The sequence below is a fragment of the Onychostoma macrolepis genome, chromosome 02 (genome assembly GCF_012432095.1).
Source record: "Onychostoma macrolepis isolate SWU-2019 chromosome 02, ASM1243209v1, whole genome shotgun sequence".
In the NCBI taxonomy this organism is placed as follows: Eukaryota; Metazoa; Chordata; class Actinopteri; order Cypriniformes; family Cyprinidae; genus Onychostoma; species Onychostoma macrolepis.
In genome coordinates this window covers 29,501,590-29,524,774 of record NC_081156.1, presented here as the reverse complement: position 1 = coordinate 29,524,774, position 23,185 = coordinate 29,501,590, and the positions used below count along the sequence as shown (strand labels likewise).

Here is a 23,185-nt window from a genome sequence, read left to right as displayed (position 1 = left end):
GATTTACTAATGTTTGCGCTCATCAAATTACTGGTATTTGTGCCATTATTTAGTGCCCAAAAAAAGCATGTCTTAAAGCAGGCGATAATTTGCACTGGTCATTATGGAAATGATCTGGCTGGGTCTGTGTTCTTTAATGTGCGCATTGTTAGTAAATCACCCGCAGAAATTTCCCCTCAGCACTACTATGGAAATGTGCTCTAACGCTAATTTGCCCTGTTTAATAAATCTGGCCCCAAGCCTGCATTCATTTGATCAAAAATACAGTAAAATTAAATTATTATTGTGAATAATTATTATAATTAAAAATTTGAATATATTTTAAAATGTAATTTATTCCTGTGATGGAAATGTTTCTTATTATTATCATTGCTGAAGACATTGTTCTGCTATTTTTGTGGAAACATAATACTTTTACTTCCAAAAGATTGATATATAATTTACTGTCACTTTTGGTCATTTAAATGCATCCTTGCTGTATAACAGTATTCATTTCTTCAAAAATATACATATATATCTTAGCGACCCCGAACTTTTGAACTGTTGTATATATTGGGGAGATGTCAATATCATTTTTTTTCCCTGTTTAATAAGCCTTTAAGTTATGATGAATAATATACATGATCAGTTAAAAAAAAACAACAACAACAAAAAACACTCTACCCTGTTCTAGATATTGGCATTTTCCATTTTCCAAAACCCATATTGGTCAACCACTGTTATACTATAAGCCCTCTCTCAACAAATCACACCTGGAAGTCAACATGAAATACCATTTGCATTTGCAACCCATTGCACTTCAATATGCGGTAATTACAAGTGAAACAGAATATGATGATGTGACTTAATTTTAACCACCATGATTGGACTGTGAAAAGAATAGAGAATAACTCATGTGGTTGGAGGGGAGAAGTTGAAAGAATTATGTCGTTAGAAAGAAAATAGGGTCAATTGAAATTTAATTTCATGCTGACTTAATACTCTGATCTCTAATGTCTGTCTATTTCTTTTTTCTTTATTCCCCATTTCTCCTCATTTCCTTCTCAATCCTGCACTTTCTGCTGTCTCTCGCTCTTGTTTTCTCTTTCATTCTCTGATTCGCTCCAGCTCATTCATCACTCTCCTCGGTCTGTGTGCTGTACCCGCAGGTATCCCAGCATGCTCCGCCCTCCCCAGCGTATCCACGGCGTTGAGCGCAAGTCAGCCATTTTTCAGATGGGCCATACGGCAGGACGCCGGACAGCTTGGTTACGCCCCGCCGCGAACGAGCTGGAAACGGGCCACGGCGACGATACTTTATGATCATTAATTGAGCTGCCTTTAAGCAGAGGCAGAGGGGAAGACATCTTCATCTCACACTAACACTTTTATAGAGCCAGACATTATCGCTACTATCATCGTATGGAGGAACAGGTTCACTTTCTACAATGTAATACAGCTGAGGTGTGTGTGTGCATGCACAAAAAGAATATGCCTCTTGGCAGAAGCTGTAAAAGTGTGTCATCCTTAACAAAGAGCCAATACGCTCTTTGGTTGCCATGGTGAAATTCATTGTAGCCAATTAGGTGCAACACCTTGGGTATATCTGCTTGATGGATTGTGTGTGTGTGTTGCTCTTAGAGAATAACCATAAACCATGAGTCTCATTAACTTACAGGCAATGTAGCAGCTTATTCATTACACACACATTTACATCAGGCAAATGAATGGTACAGCTGCTAACCTCTACAAACCATTATGTTTCAAATCTTACAGTACATTGGGGTCCTTTAATGTTAAACCTTATGAGATCCTGTGGAGATGCTTTTAGCCATTATGACCCCAAAAGCTGGAACATTTTACCAGTTACTTTTATATTTATTCAACACTTTATTATCCAAAGCAACTTATAAATGAGGAATGCTGCAAGTAACGTATTTGCAGCACACAAAGAATAGGTAAGCTCCCAATCATTCATATTTTTATTATTATTACTTTTAAATTGGCTTTTGAGTAGTTTAGGTCTCTTTAAGTAACTACATTGATTTTTTTTTTTTAACATTTAAATTCACTTTTTATTTATTTATTATTTTTCGCTTCTAGTTCATTTTTTATCTTACTATTTTAAAAAAAATGTTAGTTTAGTTATTGGTCACGTCACAATAATAATATTAATAATAATAATAATAATATTTTATTATTATTATTATCATTATCAATCATCTGATTCTATTTCTCCATGGCAACCAAAAAGGAACAGCCCAAAGCCATCAACAGACCGTGTGTGTGTGTGTGTGTGTTACCCAGTGCTTAACTGACTGCTTAAGTAGAATGTGCTCAATGGGGTGGCGTTAGGCATCTGTTCATGAAGGGTCACACAGATGTTCAGTCCAGACACACACAAATAAATGGAGAGCTGATGACACGAAAGAACATGTACCGCATTTAGCAATGTCATCGAGAAGCATCTGGAGCCGAGAGAGTGACTCGGCCTGATAAAAGTGGTGAAGGGCAGCGGTTTCGCGAGTCTCTTCATTTCCTGTCTGCGACCTTTCCGTTGGCTTATCATGTAAACACGTGCTTGGAAACAGATTAGCGGTTTTAAAGACCCTGTAAGACCAACATTAGTACAGCTTATTAACAGTGGAACTACATTTAAATGTACTAGCTAGTTTAGGCGGTGACGACGCACCTTCCCAACGCTAGTCGACGCATTCAAACACTCTGACACGAAACTAACAAGAACAACTAGAAGTAGAAGAAGAAGAGGTGGAAGAAAGAAAAGCTGTACACGTAAGTGCTCATCAGCGTGGAAACACCTACAATAAACACTGTTAAGTGGCCTGAATGCGTAGCTTTTTTCACCTAAAGTATATCTTTTTAACGCTAGTTTATACACAACTAACTGATATTTACACAACATCGACAGAGTCAGAGTTCATCCCAGATTGTTCTCGTGGCGTCGCGCTGACGTAAGCGAGTTCATGTCCTGCAGAATCGGAGGTTCTTGTCCAACGCGCAACATTGCCAAAAATGCAAGCGGAAGAAGAGGGTATTTACATACAGGTCCGTTACACTTCACCTTCAATATGAAGGTTTACTCTGAAGATATACTCGTATTTATTTAAAGATATACATCATTTACGCTCGTATGGCCTAGGGATGGGACGCAGGCATACAGTATGTCCTTTGGCAACGTCAGCCATAACGAGATTGACAGGTAGTGTAAGAGGGAAGCAGTGACGATAGAAGGTTTATAGTGGAAAAAAACGGAAAAAAAGAAGAACGAAAGAACCTTGTAGAAAATGATGCAAGACGTCTCGGAATCTGAGCAGTCACTGTGATTTCTGGATAAGCATCGTAAAGGTAATTAATGATGAGAAGAGGACAAAAAGAGTCCGCTTCTTCGGTTTTCCCTGTAAATGTAGCCCGAAGAGACAAATGGCTGATGGGTTAACAGACGTCCTGTGAGTCCCGGCGGTCCTGTTCTGATCTGGTCTGTTGGATATGGGATAATGGTTCCTTTCCTGAAGCACGTTCTCAGATCAGGATGATAGTCTCTATTCTGGCGCGCTCCGATGGGATTGGGCTCACCCGCTGGTAATTCTTCCGCAAGCTGCCCGGCCCGTCGTCCGGCGCCCCCTGTAGTCATGCCAGCGCTGTGCCTGTCTGGCACTGAGACATCTGCAGGTGCATGGACTGAATGCTGTTGAGGATTTTCTTCTGATGGCCGGCTAGAGTCACACCTATCCTCAACAGGTCCCTGCAATCACAAGAAAAACACGTAGCTACAGTTAATACTGGACACACATTCAAACGCCGATTCAAATAGCTCTATAATGTTACAAATGTACAATGAGACAAAAGTCGTAGTTAATGGTTTGTTAATAGCTAGAATTGGACCTTAAAATAAAGTGTGACCATAATAATAATAAGGTTGATCACCTTGCTATTACACATCTGCCTGTTGTCAATGTCCATCATTATAATCCATACTAACAAACATGGTTTATTTTTTATTCTAAAAGTAGTAAAAACTAAAATCCACTAAAAGCATTTTGCCAAATGGTGCAGGAAAACCTTCACTCCCTTTGCAACTCTTGACAAGCACTTTTTCCTGTTAGTAGAGTAACGGTCAGCTCATCAAAAGGCCAAGTAAGATCAAGACATGTCTGCTACAGCAAGTGGTTTTCAGGGACTGTTTCATTGCTTCCTTTAAATTACAAAGACAAGAGAGCAACTCTGAATAAACGCACAATTTACTCCGCTATCCTCTGAGAGGAGGCTTTATTCTGAATGAGAACAACCTGTACTATCAATATACGAACCATTCAAACAACACAGAGAGAGAGAGAGAGAGAGAAACAGTTCAGAGCCCCTACAGGTTTAGATGTGAGAGCAAACAGCATTGACACATGAAAGCTGCTTGCATTTAACTTCCTGTTTATGCGTGGGCTCATACTTATGTTGCTAATTAAGCACAGACCCTCTCTGTGAGCGGCGGCTACATTAATCAGAGCGTCAGAGACGCTACACCTCACAGTACGCTTCCCGCCACGAACAAAACACCAAGGAGACGTGTTTCAAACATCATCAACAGCATATCCACCTGTTCTCTCGAAAGCGACTTAAGTCAAAACACATGCGCACATACCTTAGCGATTCATGCTAATCCTACTGTATGGTTTAGAAATCGATATATTAAACAAGTTTGCTGAGATATCTGGCCACCTGGCATTCAGTGATCAATGACTGTCTGGAAATCTGAAACCAGCTTTAATCACTCTTCACACAGACACAACAAACTAACTCACCAAGCATTAGACATCATCTGAAATAAACCAATAATATGACAGGACGGCTGAATAAGACGCATAATTGTTGTAAACATAACGATTTTTGAAATGGATGTTGTTAACAGTGTTCTCTATGAAAGTAAAAAATACACAGGAAACTAAGAGATGAAGTTTAACATAGGAAATTAAGTTGCAAATATGAGGTCAAATCGGAATCGCACATAGATCTGGCGGACGGGTTGGAGACGGGTTTGCCCTCTCTCCACCTGCAATCCCCAGATCTAGCAGACCCCACCGTGTTCCAGCTCCTCATATAGGGAGCGTCACTTCTCGTACTCCCCAGTATGTTGGAGTCAGATTGGCGCTCCCGGGCCGAGGCCTTCTAGCAGAAGGCGGATCTGCGGGCCGTCATTGTCGCTGGATAGTCTTTGGCTAAAACATCCTGCTGCCTATGGCCCAGGACTTACACGGTGTCCGTCTCTCCTCAGTGCCCTCAGGAGATCGGTCTGCCAACCCTGCCACGTACGGTGTTCCAGGGCGCAACGATCTCCAGCGAGCATACATCTCAGTTTCTTCCGCCCGGAAACGTAGCGGAGCTGAGATGCTCGCCACCCCTTCGGGGGTCTCTAGAGCAGCTAGTTTGGTTTTCTCCTGCCGGTGTGCCGTTCCAGGATACCGAACTAGCCGCTCTGATTATACCAGAGGCCAGTCTCCAGAGACTGGTTCCCTTAGTAAGCACCTGGCGGTGTGGGAGCCCCTGCCAAGCGTGTCTCATTGGGTCCTGTGTTGCAGGCTCTGGTTCTACCAGTCTAGTCTTCCTAGAAAATGACACGAGTCTGAGGACAGTCACTTCAATAGGAGACTTCGGCTGAGGCAGTCCTGGTCCCCACGAAAGAGATTCCGGGTTCTACAGCTGGTACTTCATAGTTCCCAAGAAAGATGGAGGGTTGGCGTTCCATTTTAGATCTGCATCAGTTGAACCGCTCAGTCAGCAGACTGAAGTTCAAGATGCTCAAACAGGTCGTGGCTCAGATCAGGTCCGAGGACGGGTTTGTCACGATCGATCTAAAAGACGCATACTTCCATATCTCCATCCTTCCCACTCACAGGGAGTTCCTGAGGTTTGCTTTCGAGGGCGAAGCTCACCAATATTGGGTTCTTCCCTTCGGCCTAGCACTCACTCCACACTTTTACAAAGTGTGTGGATGCTGCGTTAGCTCCGTTGCGGCTACAAGGCATCCGCATATCCACTTTGGTTGATTCTCGCTCAATCAGAGCAGATGGCGGCTCAATATCGAGATGTTGTTCTTGCTCACATGAAAGTGTTGGGGTTAAGACTGAACGCCAAGAAGAGTGTGCTTTCTCCATTACAGAGAATCACTTATCTTGGTATGGTGTGGGATTCGACCACGATGCAGGCACGTGTGTCCCCTGCTCGGATCGAATCGATCCTCACGGCAGTCAGGAGAGTGAAAGAAGGCCAGTCACTCAACAGCGGTGGCTCAAGACCAAGGGGTTCTCCCCAAGGGAAATGCTTCACATGATCAAGGTCACGTGGTGGTGCCTTTGTGCCTTAGACATGTGGAGACATCCTTGGTTCTTGTCTCAGGGCCCGGTGCTGGGAGCTCCGTGTCGCTGCGTACGCTAGCGACGGACGCGTCCCTCACCCTGCCCGCGGTCTGTGGAGTACTCGCCATCTCATGTGGCACATCAACTGCCTGGAGATGCTGGCGGTGTTTCACAGAAACACTTTCTCCTAGACCTAAGAGATCACCGTTGTTGGTGCGATAGCACCGAATACACAGAGGTGGTCTCTTACATCAACCACCGAGGAGGTCTGCGTTCACGCCCCCTGTACCAGATCCTTGCGTGGTCCTAGGACAAACTCCTCTCGCTGAGAGCAGTTCACATGACTGGGCATCTCAGTGTGGGAGCAGACATCCCGTCAAGGCAGGGGCTGAGGCCCGGGTAATGGATGCTTCACCCCAAGGGTTTGGAGAGTGTTTGGCCAGGCTCAGGTGGACCTCTTCGCGACTCAGGTAAGTACACAGCGCATGTCCCCTCTGGTACTCTCTAAATTCATCCAGCTCCACTGGGGCTGGATGCCATGGTACAGACGTGGCCGAGGCTTCGTCTGTACGTTTTTCCCCGATCGTTCTGCTCCCGGGAGTTCTGGCGAGAGTGCGCTGGGACGAGGTCAGTCTACTTCTGGTAGCACCGTTCAGGCCCTGATTTCTCTCCTCGAAGGCTCTCCATGGGAGATTACCGTCAGGAGGGATCTCCTCTCACAAGCGGGGGTCTGTCACCCCCGCCCGGAGCTTTGGAAGTTGTAGGTGTGGCCCCCGAGGTTGTTGAGACCTTCCTCTAGTCCAGAGCTCCCTCAACGAGGAAACTATACGCCTTGAAGTGGAACTTTTCACTTCCTGGTGCGGAGACCGCCAGCTCGACCCAGCCAACTGCCCGATTGGTACAGTTCTGGAGTTTGTGCGGGCCTGTTCCTCTGCAGGGTTAACCCACTCCACCCTGAGGGTTTACGTGGCGGCTATACCGGCCTACCGCGCCCTTCTCGGTGACCTTCAGTGGGTAGACACCCCCTAGTACATGTTTCCTCCAGAGGCTGAGGCCTCCGGCCAGAGAGCGTTTGCTATGTGGTGGATCAGGATGCTATTCCATAGCCTCGAGTCCTCTGCTCTCCCCTCTTGGGGATCAAGACTCACTCTTCAGAAGTTGGCCTTCGGGACGCAGGCCCCGCTCACCTTAGCCACCTGTGGCCTTTTTTCTCTTGCCCTAGCTGTGCTCCATCCACACTAGGCAGGGATTTGTCAGTCTGGCGGCATGGAAATCTCGTTCCCCTAGCGTTCTTGGACGCAGCTCGAGTTCCTGAAGAGGAACGCCTTAGGTTACGTATGTAACCCCAGTTCCTCGAGGGAACGAGACGCTGCGTCTCGAAGCCATACTTCTGGCATCCCTACAAGCGGTTGCTTCATTCCTGAAGCTGACGCCGGTTCCACCGCATGTGCTTTTATGCTTCCTGGCCATTACGTCACCCGCCGTGACGTCTCGCCCATCCTTTGGACACATTACATTTGTATCAGAGCGCAGTCACGCTGGAGGCGTTCCCCTAGTGTTCTTGGACGCAGCGTCTTGTTCCCTCGAGGAACTGGGTTACATACGTAACCTAGGGCGTTTTAACAGCAGCGTAAAGCTTTAGTAACAATGATAAAAGCCTAACAAATAGAAGAACCTTAGAAACTGTGTTAGAAACAATGCTTTAGACACTTCCAAGCTGATTTGGTTGGTTTATGAGTTGGACAACCAGCTTATTTAGAAACTCAATTGTAATTTATGTGGTTTATTAGTTGATTAGTCAGCTTTTGGGGCCAAGTTTGAGCTGATACAGTAGATTATGTTGGGTCAGCCTGGAAAGAACCACATTCCATAATGGCTTGGACTGGCTGACCAGCTTGACCGTCTAATGCAAGTATGGCCTTTTTAAAGAACTTAATTGACAATAATGAAACCCCAATGATGAGAAGTTGTAGAAATGATTTAGAAAAATACACTTAAAGAGTTCACACTCACTCTGAAGTCATCTGGGTGACCAGCTGTAGGGATGTGAAGCCAGAGTTGAGGAAGTTGTCTCTGTACTGAGACATCTTGACGGCGGCCAGCCAGTCCTCTACAGAACTAAAGGTGGTGAAGTCTGGGATGGACCTGTCCAACAACGGCTGGGACGGACTGAAGGAAGAGAGCAAGAGAGAGTGAGATGCAGGGGGAAAGAGGAGTTACATCACTCAACCTTGGGTGTCAAGGTTATTCTCTTTGTAGGGACCACCAAACTCATTTTTCCCAGAAAGAAAACAGCTTCATAAGTGGACTAAAAAATGTCTAGTTTAGTATGAAAACATGCTAAATGTTTAGGGTTTGTGAATTTTTAAATATATTTTTGTGATGGCAAAGCTGAATTTTCAGCATCATTACTCAAGTCTTCGGTGTCACATGATCCTTCATAATTCATTCTAATAAGCTGATTTGCTGCTCAAGAAACAGTTCTTATTATTGTCAATGCTGAAAACAGTTATGCAGCTTAACATTGTGTTAAACAAGATACATTTTCTTTCAGGATTCTTTGATGAATAGAAAGTTCAAAAGAACAACAGTAGAAATACATATTTTGTAACAATTTAAAAGTCCTTGATATAAAAATATGAATTTATTTTAAAAAGACCCCAATTTTTAGCATAAATAAAGGTTTCCACCATAGTAAAGAAACAAAATGTGTGTATAATGAGTTGGTTTGACTCACATAGTAGGTATACTGGCGACTGCTTTAAGGCTGGTGGGGTTGCGGATGAGTTTGTCCAGCGTATTGACGATATCCGTGAAGCGTGGCCGAGCGTTCCGATCTTTCTGCCAGCAGTCGAGCATCAGCTGGTGGAGAGCAGTGGGACAGTCCATGGGGGGCGGCAGCCTGTAATCCTGCTCTATAGCATTGATCACCTACACACACACACACACACACACACACACAGATATTGTTGTCATTCATTGCTTTGTTGTCATTTCTGGAGGAAGTATCTGATTCTTAAACTCTTTCTGGAGTCTTTTAGTGGAGTAAGGTACAAAGCTGTCAATGGGACCGTCCTCTAAGATACAAAATCTAAAAGGTACATCTTTGTGCCTTATTTACCACCAAATGGTACTTTAAAAGTACATATTAGAACCTAAAGTATACAAATTAGCACCTTCCGAAAGGGTACCACCCAAGTGACAGTGACGTGCAAATTTTATGGATAAAAACACTAAATAAATCAGTCTTAAGTAATAAATGATTACTCACTCAGAAAGGGTCACTGAACAAATCAGCGAGCAAATCTTCTGCATGAACAAATCTTTTAGCGAATAAATAAGTGGTCAAACCTAACTGAATCTTCTAGAGAATTCAAAAGATTTGAATCACTGAATCAAAACCCCTGTCAGTAGAGAAAACACATTGTGAGAAACTGGCTTTGAGTGCTTTAGCAATAAGAAGTAAATAATACCATTAAAAAAAAAAGATTCAAAAGCACACAATATTGATTCATCACACATAAATTGCCACATTTCTCAGTTTTGTTGCATAGACACCGCAACATAAAAAACAAACAACCCATGTACATCATTAATCTTTAAACGTGATCTGTTGTTCTACCCTCTTCAAAAACTGGACTTTCTTCCCATATTCCTCTCTCTCTGATTCTCTCTGACACAAGCAAACATCAAATGAACAAACACATGCACTGTCTAGCCTCTGCATACCAATCTAGAGCTCTGCTTCGCACAAACATGAATCTAAATATTTGAGGGTCAATACTCTCTGCTCCCTCCACGCCTGCCGTTTTTCTCCTAAACTGATTCCACAGGACCGCGGTGAGATGTGGGCACTCAGCGCTGCAGATGTCCTGCTGTTTCATTATGCTGATATGATCTTTTTATGGAAATTTGGGACTGGATGATCATTAAAAACTCTAGAAGATCAGATAATGAAGTGTGTGATAGGCCGAAGAAACATTATCCAACTCCTCCACTACTTTACCTTTGGCACTTCTGTGTCAGAGAGTATAACATGGGAGCTCTATTGCTTTGTTTTTGGTGCATGTCACAAGATGTGACACATGTTACACATTTTGTAAAACAGAATCAGCTTTACAGTCTGAGTCCTTCATACGATGCTTTTCATGAATATTTAACTACAGAATTTTCAAATACAACATAAGAAATTAAGTCGGTCAAGCATGATAATCAACACCTCTTTTGAGCAATGGAGACAATCTTTGAAAAAAGAATGTATGCACAGAGAATATACAGAAAGTTGTACATTAATTTCTTTAATTTATTTTCTTTGATATGAATGTACTGAATCACTGAATGCTCAAATTGTTTCTTACAGTTGTGAGTTCGGCAGTCATTACAGTCACAAGTTCCTCAGGGTTCGTTCTGCATCTCTGATGTGTTAACTGGATGCTAAAAGGATTGGGGAATTTATGTTTTCATTGGCAGAATTTTCCAAAAATCCCCAGAGAGCCTAGAATGAGTCTGCTATATTCACAATTCGAACTGAAAAAAAAACTTTTGTCTGCTCTGAAACACAGATGCTGGGAGATTTGAATGCAGAAAGACTCTGAGGCAGGTACTGTAGATTCAGAGGAAAGACGGTAAGACTCAAAGTAGTGAGCCTTAGAGCCAAAGAGAAATTCAGAGGTAAAGCCAAAGGGTGTTTGGTGCTTTATAGTTAATCATACACTTTATATACATCATGAATGCATTGCAAAGCTTTACACTCTCAAAAGCTGATACAAAAGCTGTCCCTAGGGTGGTACCCTTTCAAAAGTTACTGAAATGTACCATTTAGGTACTAATATGAATCTGTATGGTAATAATATGCACCCATTAAGGGTATATATGGTACAAATGTGTACCTTTTGAAAAGTTACCACCTCATGGAAAGCTTTTGCTCTTGTACAGGTTCACATTTCATATATGTATAATTCCATACAAAGATGATTATGCTCAACGGCATGGGTTCATTTCAGTTGTAAGTGGGTTTTATCCCACTTTATTATATTATATTAATGTTTTATTAATAATAACAACAGTGATAAAAATGATATAATATATAATAGTTTAGCATATTACAGAATAGTATATATTGTTTTATTCAGTTTACTCAGGACTAGTGTGACTCAAAGCCAGTGATAGACAGTCATACTCTGTTTTGTGAAAAAGGAAACTTACATCTTGGTTGCTCATGTCCCAATAGGGCCTCTCGCCAAAAGACATCACCTCCCACATGACGATACCGTAACTCCAGACGTCACTAGCAGAAGTGAACTTCCTGTACGCGATAGCTTCCGGCGAGGTCCATCTCACAGGGATCTTTCCACCCTGAGGAAACAAACAAAAAATGACAGTTCAGACTGGTGTGTTAGAAGTGATAGGATTCTGTCATATGGATTGATTTCGGTCATACGAATCCATGTGACTCATTTATGTACACATAACCATTCAACAGCAAAATCTATCACTTTCACATGGACGGCTGGGAAGTATGCTGTTTGAACAAAACAAACAAGCAACGGGAACATATCGACTCACTGAGCTCTACATCCATCGCAACTATAAATATTTGCAAACAATGGGATGCATTTGCATTTTTTAAAATTCAGCACAACTGAATTCAATTATTTTTGCTTTGCAAAACACCATAAAAAACCTCTTTCCAATTCTTTCAAGAGTGTATGTGTTTCTGAGGTGGGCCTGGTCTCGTCCATGGAGCGTGTCTGTCTGTAATTGGTCTACCTGAGGCTGGATTTGTGTGTCTCACTGATTAAAATTGACAGCAGTTTATTTTAAGATTCACCTCACACACACACACATACACACACAAACAATGACAAAACTGGTTTGAGATCCACATGCTTTATGTTCCAGTCTAATGATGTCAATTAGTTCAGTCCTGCCTCTGACGTCAACCAGACGAAAACTAAAATGACAGGAAAAGCTGAGCAGCATATAGTCATCCTGGACGTGTGCCTTAAAATTAGTGTGTTTAGGCTAAAAAGTGACAGTAATGAAACTAAAACTTTTACATTTTCTAAAGAAAATGTACTCTAAGTGATGTTTACCCATGTAAAACGTCCAATGCCATGATGTTAGGGTCTCTTTCCATGCAGTCAATGTGTCCTAAACTGTTTTCAGCAAGTTGCTATGTGGTTGCTACATTGTTGCTTATTGTACGCATTCCGGTTTTTAGAAATGACTTTGTTCCCTTCTTTAATGTACGTTTAGGGAATATTCCAGTAGCCACCAGATTTACACTTTCTAAATGACAGTTTAATGAAGCTTCTGAATGAAAAATAAACATGAAATATTTCAGCGAGTTGCAGAAGAGGTAAATAAAGAATAACATACAGAATACAGAGTTAACTGCACAATATATCACGGACAACTATTTCAACCTGATTCAAATGACTGTGAATGATGTCACTGCTTGTGGGCGGGGCGTTTTAAATGAAAAACTGCAGCCGCTCAGTGTCCTTATAGACAGAAAACGAAAACATTTTAGTAAATATAAGGAGAACAACAAGATTACAGAATCGCAGACCTCTTTCTCTGTCCATTTTTTTATTATTATTAAGTTTGGTGACAAAACAGTGGTCAGGGAAGGACAGATGCCTGCTGGGAGTTTGCGTCACTCTTAGAATCGTTCCATTCCACCTCTTTAACCCTCAGTTCTCTCTTTAGTCCCCTATATCCTTCCTGCTTTTTTCTTTATCCATCCATCTATCACTGTATTTTTTGCAACCCATTGCATCTGCTGTGGGTAAATATGAAGCAGAAAACCATGAAAGAGAAGAAAGAGAGAGAAGGATCTTTAGGGTCTTTCTTGTTGGAATTTTCTAATTTTGGTTTAAACAGAATTTAGACATGAAAGGGCTTCAAAACAAGCACACCATCCTTGTATATGAACTCAATATTCACTTTCAATATTCCTATAATAATTCTGCAGCAACTCAGTCAGGATTATCAGTCAGAGATTTATACACCACCACATCAAAATCAGATTTTCTTTGCTCTTTTCATATAAAAGAATTTGACGTAGTGCAAACAATATACAGTAAATACAAAGCAAAAATTCCAGCCCACCCAAGACCATATACTGAAACTAAGCTGCAAAAATGGGTCATTCAGAAATCATCACGCTTTTAACACGCAATACACGCAAGGTGCCCTGTGTTGTGTTTACAAATCTGTCAGTCACAAAACCTGGCATTTTTCAACAGCGAGCGCAATGACATTCAAAACCACATTAACAAATGACCTCTCATGTTCAGATATCATAGGTGGATTCAACAGTTTTCCCACCATGATGAACAATACTGTTAAGAACTACAGTACAAGGCAGTCAGCCAATCACAAAATATATCATTTTCAATGTCTTAAAGCCACAGTAGCAAAAAATACCAAAAAGGCAAGTGTAACTTAAGTAAAGTTACGACTAACTTTATAAATGGACTTCAGGGAAAATAACATGCTTCAGAATATAAACAGAAATGATTTTTATCAAATGCAAAATATATAACAAATGAGGGATTTGATGACCCTTTCTGCTTGGATTTTCTCCTGACCTTTGTGTTCAGTGACTTGAAAGACTCAATTTCATCTTCATCGATTCTAATATAAGATGGAATAAACCTACATACTACCAGTGTCATATAGGTCACCTTCACTGACTGCTATCTGTGACGAGAGGCCTGTCACCATAGAGACAGGGCACATAGACACTGACTTCAGCTTAGTGACAATTACTTTTACATTGAACCCATGTAGTGTGAACATAACAGAACTGAACTAGTAATGGTTAATGCTAAAGTGGCAATGCCTTACACCTATAATAGACTGTTTGAAGTGTGGTTACAAAAAAATGGGGGGAAAATAAAATGTAAATTTTAAAATTTAAGATAAAATAAAATAATAGCAGCTGAATCACTGAAACATGAAACATTTGGTCAAACACAATAATGTGGTTTATCATTCATTCAGCATTTAAAAAATAGACCCATACGTCTCTCTGATGCTCCACTGTCTGTCACTATTTCCAAGCTGCAGTCTGAAAGAACAATGAAGATCTGTCTCACATGCTCACAGCAAACAACACTTGAACAACTGCAGAAGAAAGACACACCACTAGTGTTTAATGTCCCAAACACAAACAATCTGCATCGGAAATATGCTGGCATGAGGCAAGACGATAGTGGCATATATTTAGAACTGAAAAACTGCATATTAGAAAGACTGAAAGAGACAGGAGACTCTCTGTCTGTCAATACTTTACATTACTTACAAGAAACTTGCAGACTGATGAAAAAAACAACAACATGTAATTTAATGTAATGTGAAAATATAGACGAGTAACATGATATAAGATTTCTCATAGCTTGATACCCATGCCACACTGATGTCAGCAAACCAATAATGCTACAAATTGAATACTAGATCACCTTGTCTAACTGCTTTTAAATTATAACCCATGGCCATTCGGTTTCTCTGTGGGCCTCACAGTTCTAATTTGCCTATATCTCCTTCACTTACTTGAATTTCAAATTCCAGTCCAATTTGTGCTGCATTAACATCAGCAGGCAAATCAGACGTCAGGGGAGGTGGTTCAGATAGCAGCAGGCTAACCGTGCGTCGCTAACCTTTCGCCCCCTCTTCCCGGTCCCGTACTGCCCTGCCACCGCCCAGACGCCCGACGGGGACAGCACAAATTAAACCACGCTCACCTAATCCTTTATTATCCTTTCCTTCCAATTTCCCATCCAGGATTTTTAATATTAGATTATGACCTTGTCTTTCATAACCAGGTTAAGTATTCTTTTTTTTTTCTTGATTCGAACGCTCTTTCTTTTCCTTTGAGAGTTCTTGGTGCTTAAATGAAAGAGCACTTGTTCACCACTGTGAGGTTTTCAAGTCCGTCACATGGAGCTGCAGGTCGAAGGTCAGATAGCATGTTTAAATAATGACAGCTGAGGACGGCGGTGTGGTAAAGTGTTGCTAACACCGTTCCTCTGTTTGATACCCGCAGTAACTTGCTAACCAATCTGCTCACATTTTACAAGAGAGGCAAGAGTCAAGGTTGCATAAACCTATGAAATTGAGACTGAATTGACAGTTTAAATTCACTAAAATAAACCATGTTAAATGTTGCAGTCTAAATAACATACTAAAAAAGGCAGACAACACTATTACTATTGCTCAAAAATCATATACTTTTAAGGTTATAGGTATAACCTGACCTCACCTCTTGTACTATAGACATAAAGATTTCCAAAGGGAACAAAAAATCTTTTCCAAGTGATAAAGTGGATGGAATTTAAAAAAAAAAAAAAAAAAAAAAAAATATATATATATATATATATATATATATATATATATATATATATATATATATATTCATTTTCTTCAGAAAAATATAAAATCTATTTTTACCCCACAATTCTAACAAAAACCGTCTTGCTTGGCATAAATTAAAGCATGCATCACCCTTCATTCAGAATTAATCTGGCTCTGTAATAATGACCTTGAGAATTTTCAGCTAAATGTTGTTGTAGACTATTAGGATTGCTCAAAACGAGCTGTTGTGATATCAGGAAAGATTAAGCGTAAAAAGAGCACACATGTTCATCTCAGCTGCACTGCACAGAGGACTGCCACACACACACACACACACACACACATACAGACGGGGAATGTAATAACTGATGGGCTTATACTGGTTTAACTACCTGTGACACTTGACATTTATCAGACTACATCAAACACACACACACACACACACACGCGCACACACACACACAGAGATGCATTTCTCCTCATTTGTCCTTCCTAAAATGTAATTTGGGTGAACAGACTGTACATGTACTAAATCTGATAGTGCATTCTCTTTTCCACTGGCTTTAGCCTCATAATGTTTACCCATAAAGGTCTGTGACAACAAAAATATTTGAAAGGCATATTCAAAGTTTTATTTGAGACCTTTAGTAGCAAATATACAGGATATCACTGAGTGCGCCTGAATATTTCACATTGTTCTCAGGGTTATGCTCCACCCACTTGATGCTGTGAGAAATGAGAAGCTTATATCTCAAATTCATTTTGTTTAAAGGAAAACGCCACCGGTTTTCCATATTCTAATATGTTCTTCCCTCAACTTAGACGAGTTGATACGTACCTCTCCTTAGGTCGAAGTGCTGCGACGTGCTCACTTGAGCGATGATATTACTGCGCCGAGGTCGAAGTGCTGCGAAGTGCTCTTCCGCCATACATTATAGTTATCACTTTTTATCCGCTTAGAAAATCGCCACGTTTTATTTTGTGTCACCAGACTTACTCGTGTAACTACTCATGTAACCATCTTTAAATAGGGAAAACATGGAAGTGTTTGGTGGCTTCTAAATTCATCCCTGTTTGGATCCTAAGGAATGAATGGTGCTAAGCTAAACGCTAACATAGTTGTGCCGTGCGCTAGAGCGATTAAGTGCACGCACTGAGACGGGAGAGGTACGTATCAACTCGACTAAGTTGAGGGAAGAACATATTAGAATATGGAAAACCGGTGGCGTTTTCCTTTAACAGCATCCATATGTTGATTAAATTTGACATTTTAATGTAATAATTTTAAAGGAATAATTTACCCAAAAATGAAAATTCTGTCATTAATTACTCACTCTCATGTCGTTCCAAATACATAAGACCTTCGTTCATCTTCGTAACACAAATTAAGATATTTTGGATGAAATCCAAGAGCTTTCTGACCCTCCATAGACAGCAAGGGAACTACAATGGTCAAGGCAAAGAAATGTAGTAAGGACATCATTAAAATATTCCATGTGACATCAGTGGTTCAACTGTAATTTTAAGAAGCTAAGAGAATACCTTTTTCTTGCAAAGAAAACAAAAATATTAACTTTATTCAACGTTTTCTTCTTTTTCCGGGTCAGTCAGCCACCATTCACGAGAGTACCATGATGCATGTGTGTGCATTCCTCTGCTTGTCCTTACAATTCCTTACTATGTTTCTGTGCCCTGATCGTGCCCTTACGAAAAAGAAGTTTATGCAAGTGTGCTATTAGTATACTTCTTTTAAACCAAAAAAATCGGGAAGTATACTTTTAGTCTACTTTTTATGTACTTCTCAGAAATATTCTTAAAATGACATTTCAGTATACTTGACTTATACTTTCGAAAAAGTCTAAATATATTTGTGCTCCTAGAATCTGTGTTTTCATTGTTACATGGTAGGGGGCGCAAGTACACATCTTCAGTACAGCATTTCCCAAAAAAAACACAAGTGAAGAAGAAACCGAACCAACAGATGCTTCCACATGTAATCTAACACGATCATCAGACATTAAACATCATCAAAACTGTGTAAAGTTATGGAATAAAATGTTGACCAATGAAGAGGTAATAATGACTGTCAAGCTTTGGGGTGTTGATCGACTCTCATTCTGAATCCAATTCAGTCTTTTTCAGCTATTTGTTCAAAATGTTATTTATTTTCTATTTATGAAATTTACCCAAGTGTTTAAAAAAAGAATGCATGAAGCTAGAATAAAATGTTTTTTGTTTACAAGCAGATACCCTGTTCTTTCTTTGGATGTTTTGTATGTTCAGATATTCATATGACAAAATACTGTATATACAAATGAATACCTACATAGGGACATAGTAGTATACTTAAAGTATGATGTAAAGTTCCCTTAAAGAAAACTTACGGTATACTTGCAGTATAAAACTACTAAACTAGTAGTTTACTGAGACTATACTTCAAAATTTACTAAAAATGCTACTACAAGTATTTAATTAGTAAACTATCAGTAGGCTATATCTATAAGTTCACTTTTAGTATAGTTGCAGTACAAGCTAAAACCTTTGATGTAAACTGGTTGTGTACACAAAGTTTACCCACTGTTATACTTAAAGTATACTTAAAAGTATACTTTTATATACTAGAAAGTGGGCCAATTTAGTCCCAAGGAGTATTGAAATAGTACGCTTACTAGACTGATATTTGTATATTTACTGTAGTATAAGTATACTTACAAATACACTTGAACTTTACTGAAGTACACTTAAAAAAATAAACTTGAAGGATACTACTTTGGTAAGGGTATCTATGCAGGGTCAGAAAGCTCTCAGATTTCCTTACAAATTTCTTAATTTGTGTTCTGAAGATGAGCGAAGGTCTTACAGGTTTGGAACGACATTAGGGTGAGTAATTAATGACAGTATTTTTCTTTTTTTGTGTGAACTATCCCTTTAAGAATTCCACATTTTTATCACTCCATGTATTCCTTAGGAATTTAACCCATGAGCTTGCCCCTGCTTGAGCTACATGAATGACAGTATTGCCAACAATGATCCAGCAAAACCAGACAAGTGCATGATGGTCAGATGGATTCTTCATGTCTCAGGCTGGTTCACACTGCCCTAACAAACCAAGCTGGGCAATGTGAACTAATTTAACACAGTTCTTGGCCAGAATAAGCTGTAATGTGAGCCAGTCTTGATGCCGACAGTCTGGATGTACTAGACTATACAATTGCAGAAGATGCTACAGGACATCAGACTTCAACACCTGTTACTGAGAAGACAAGTAAGGGAAAACTGAAGGAATTGAAATGGTGAATAAACAGAGGAAAGAGAGAATGAGCATGTCACATTCCACACTCCGGCACGCCAAATCGCAATCCTCGGATGGGAAAGGAAGAGGAAGAGGGAAACAGAAAGTGACAGAGAGGAGGGTGGCAGGGCGAGGGGGTGTCACACATTCAGATCCCACCTCAGTGTAAATAGTTTTATTTTCCATTTGCAGCACACAGCCACTGCACTTGTCATGCTGACAGCGAGAGGGAAATCTGTGTTCATGCTGGGAAAGTGAGGGACATTTCTTTATTTTCACTCCCTTCTCTGTGTCATCTCCTCCAAGCCCAAGAATCCTCCAGTTTCGGGTGAGAAACTCTCTGGGTAGAGTTTGTGTGTGTTTTAGCACAAGATTGTTATCTTCAAGTTAGACATAGAACATAAATCAGCTGAAAACAAATTTAAAAAGCAAAATGTCAGAGTGACAGACAGACGGACAGGCAGACGTACTTACAAATGTCTCGTCCTCAGAGTCCAGATTGTAATCTGGCTGTACTGCGTGTCCAGACTGAACGACTGAATGTTACTGAGCTGTTTGGGTATTCAATTATTCTATGCATCGATGGACCAACAGACAGACAGATGGAAGGATAGAATGACAGAAGATAGATAGATAGATAGATAGGTAGATAGGTAAGACTAGTAAACATAGCCCATCAAAAGCTGACAAGTGAAGAAAAACGGCAAAAACCCGGGGGGTAATTAAATCCTCTCTCTATCAGTAAGGAAGACAGCAAAGTCACATCAGTATCACACCCCTGTTCACACATTTGCCGCATATTCCTGTCAATCAACAGTCACCGCAGGACATCCTGTTTGTGAATGGCGGCTGCCTTTGGGGCTTAATGAGCTTTCACACATTTTAAGAGAGACAAAATGTTAGCTAAATATTCCCTGTCTGTCGTCTCGTCTCCTTATCATCCGCCTCACATCTCTGCTCACCAGCACTGAGGAGCCACCCGAGTGTAAAAGATGAAATTGTTTGCTTACAATGCATGGGACATTTCTATGAGAAGTCTGAAGTGAATTTAAAGCGCGTTCAATAAAGGATGTGACCCAGGGCTGTTTCTCTCCAATGCGGAGGAAACAGTTGACCCTGCTAAAAGTGCGACTGTCAATGCGACCAGAGCCTCGGAAACCGGCCTGAATACAGAAATCATGACAGGGTCAGATAAGACGGAACAAGACAATGAATTATCAGTAAACCCAGATAATTATGAACGCGGCGAATCCGCGGCACCAAAAATATCACAGTGCTCTGAATAGAGTCTTTAAGGAGGCAGGAGAAAATAGTATTTCATATTAATATTAAAGATCTGCAGCACAGGAGGGCTAATGATGCCCTGGATGCCTATTAATGATACATAATAGAGAATTCTGAAAGTCTGAGCGCTCCATTTGGGAGGCAGGCTATTGGAAGTCCAGTCACTTGGCTGTGTTCAATCACATACAGAATTTAAATGCAGTTTCTCCAGGAAATGGACATGTCCTGACAGGACATGTCAGGACAGTTTCTTTCTGGAGACATTTTGGGGAATAAAAGACAAAAGCAGACAAGAATGAGAAAATAAAACCAAAGCGAGGGGCAATTACAAACGCTCAGTACCTGCCTTTTCAATTACCTCAAGCAACAGTGCAAAACATGGCACCTATTGGCTCCTGTTAAAATGAGGTGGTGAGCCTGACGTGCCTGGGCAAAGTCTTACCAGTGAGCTGGTGTAGGTGGGGTCAGAGGTGTCTTCCTGCAGATAACGGGACAGGCCGAAATCCGACACCTTGCACACGAGGTTGCTGTTGACCAGGATGTTGCGGGCGGCCAGGTCTCGGTGGACGTAATTCATCTCCGACAGGTACTTCATGCCAGCGGCAATTCCCCTCAGCATCCCCACCAACTGGATCACTGTGAACTGCCCATCATTTTGCTGCCACAAGAAAACACAAATATCACATGATGTTCTTCAGTATGTCAAACCTCAACCGAAGGAGCTCCTGGTGTTTAGCTGTAAACACATTTTTGGTTATACAGTATCTGGTCACAGTTTTTCTCAGTCGCTTTGGGGCATTTCTCAGATCAGAAATGACATTTTCAAAACTTCTTGTTCAGCCTCCACATCATCTAGTCACTTGTGTACATCATAAAAGCAGTTTTTCATTCTTTTGAAAATGCATTGCTTTGCAAATGCAACTGATTATGTACATTTGCCTGTGGTTTCCTATATTTTCAGTTGCTAATGTCATATTGCTCAAAATGTATTATACAGTTCTCTGTGCTATAGTCTTTCCCCTCAAAACATCTAGTCATTAGTTCATCGTATAAGTCATTAGATGCAAAATGGTTGATCTAGTTGTCAAACTGTCTACACATTTTCTTAGACTTTTTGAAAATTTGTCATGAATTGTGCAAGTGAATCTTGACTTTCACTAATGAAGAGAATATAGATCAACCAATTATATGCCAGTTCTCTGAAATAGCTCAAAGGTGTATCTCATGAACCTTCAATTGGAAAGCATATATAGACAGAGGCCAACACAAGAGTTACAAATTCTGACGATGGATGAACATCCAAAAAACGATCAGGGTCAACAGACGAAGGATGCGTGGTGGAAGGGTATAGAGGCAAAACAGAGGAAGAAGCAGAAGAGGCCAAAGACAGAGGCGCATATCAGATGAAATAAGGGCCACTATTGTGGACCATGTTGTCAATCATGGCCTTACAATGGCTGAAGGGTGCAGCTAAGTATTGGGAGATCGACCATATCCTCAATAATTCAAACATTTCGAAACTGTCTCTTTCAATCAACATCCCACATACAGTAATGTGTAAATTTGTACTTTTGAAAGGATATATGGCATACATAAGAAGCGCAGCCTTCTGCATTTCAATACAGTAACTGTCATCCAAACTGTTGCCATAGTTTGCATCAGGTAATACTAACAGAGTGCACTTTTTATATTGACAACATGACATTTTGACATCTTGTTTGTGAACAATGACACAAGGACTTTTCATTCTGTTGGCACTGATATGTTCATTGACATAAATACTTACTTTTGAGAGATGAACTAAAGATTTTGAGTAAGTTACAGGCTTTTGCAGGAAATCCGTTGTGTGGTGCTGTTTGTACGAATTGTTTTGAGAAATGCACATACTTCTTTGCAAATATTAAGGATGATTCGAGAAATGCACCAAAGTGATGTTGAAAAACTTTCCACTTAACTCCATTTCAAAAACATTAACATGATTTTTCAAAGCAAGACATGCTCCAGGATACATGATTGACAGATTTGAATTGTAAGTGCCTTTAAAATTCAGATTAAAAAAAAAAGTATCAAAACATAATTACAGATATGATAGATAGAATAATAAAATGATCAACAGCTAGAATGATACACAGAATGCCAGCTAGAACGACAGATAAAATGATAGATAGAAATGACAGAACATCAGAACAATAATTAGATGGAACGAAAGATAGAATAATAGAACACTTGAACAGCAGAATGATAAAAAAGGTAGACAGAATGACAGTATGATAGAACAATAGAATGATAGATAGACAGATAGAATGATAGAACGTCAGATAGATTAATAGAACAATAAATAGAATGATAGAATGACTGAATAGATAGATAGATAGATAGATAGATAGATCAAACCAATCACATCAGCCAAACCAATCGTAATCTGACATCCCACAGACTCACATCTACTAGAAGCTCTAGTATGAAATAGTCCAGAGTCTGGAGGTTCTCCATACACTGCTGCTTTATCTCCACTGTACCATTGATCCAGCTGCAGTCGACTCTCTTTGCAATTAGCGTGAAATCAAACAGCTGCATGTAGCTCTGAGACATGAATGTCCTTTAATCTTTTAGAAACAAATTAATTAATAAAATGATCGTTTCATACAGAGGCAGACCCTTCAATAATTTAAACTAAACAGCAGCACGGATTAAATATCTTGTGCATGTGCATGACTATAAAAGAGACATTGATTTTCCTTTTTGTGCAGCATTTGTGTTTAACGCTCTTCATCAGTAGCTGTCTAAAACGTGTTTACAGCACACAGTGGGAGACCTTACAGTTCCTTCGAAACTTCTGTACACAGGCGCCATGTTGCACAAGTGAAAGCTTTGAACCGAACGCATGATAACAAACAGGGGT

The 23,185-nt window shown here is 40.5% G+C and overlaps 1 protein-coding gene across 1 annotated transcript in view; it reads right to left on the bottom strand.

Annotated features, from left to right (window-relative positions):
• Positions 1-596: 596 nt before the first annotated feature.
• The window catches only part of LOC131520354 (ephrin type-B receptor 1-B), a 289,163-nt gene continuing 266,574 nt past the window's right edge, over positions 597-23,185 (bottom strand). The window contains 5 exon segments of the mRNA XM_058744534.1: positions 597-3,742; positions 8,358-8,513; positions 9,082-9,275; positions 11,550-11,699; positions 20,726-20,941. Coding sequence (XP_058600517.1) covers positions 3,628-3,742; positions 8,358-8,513; positions 9,082-9,275; positions 11,550-11,699; positions 20,726-20,941 — 831 coding nt within the window. The 3' untranslated portion in view covers positions 597-3,627.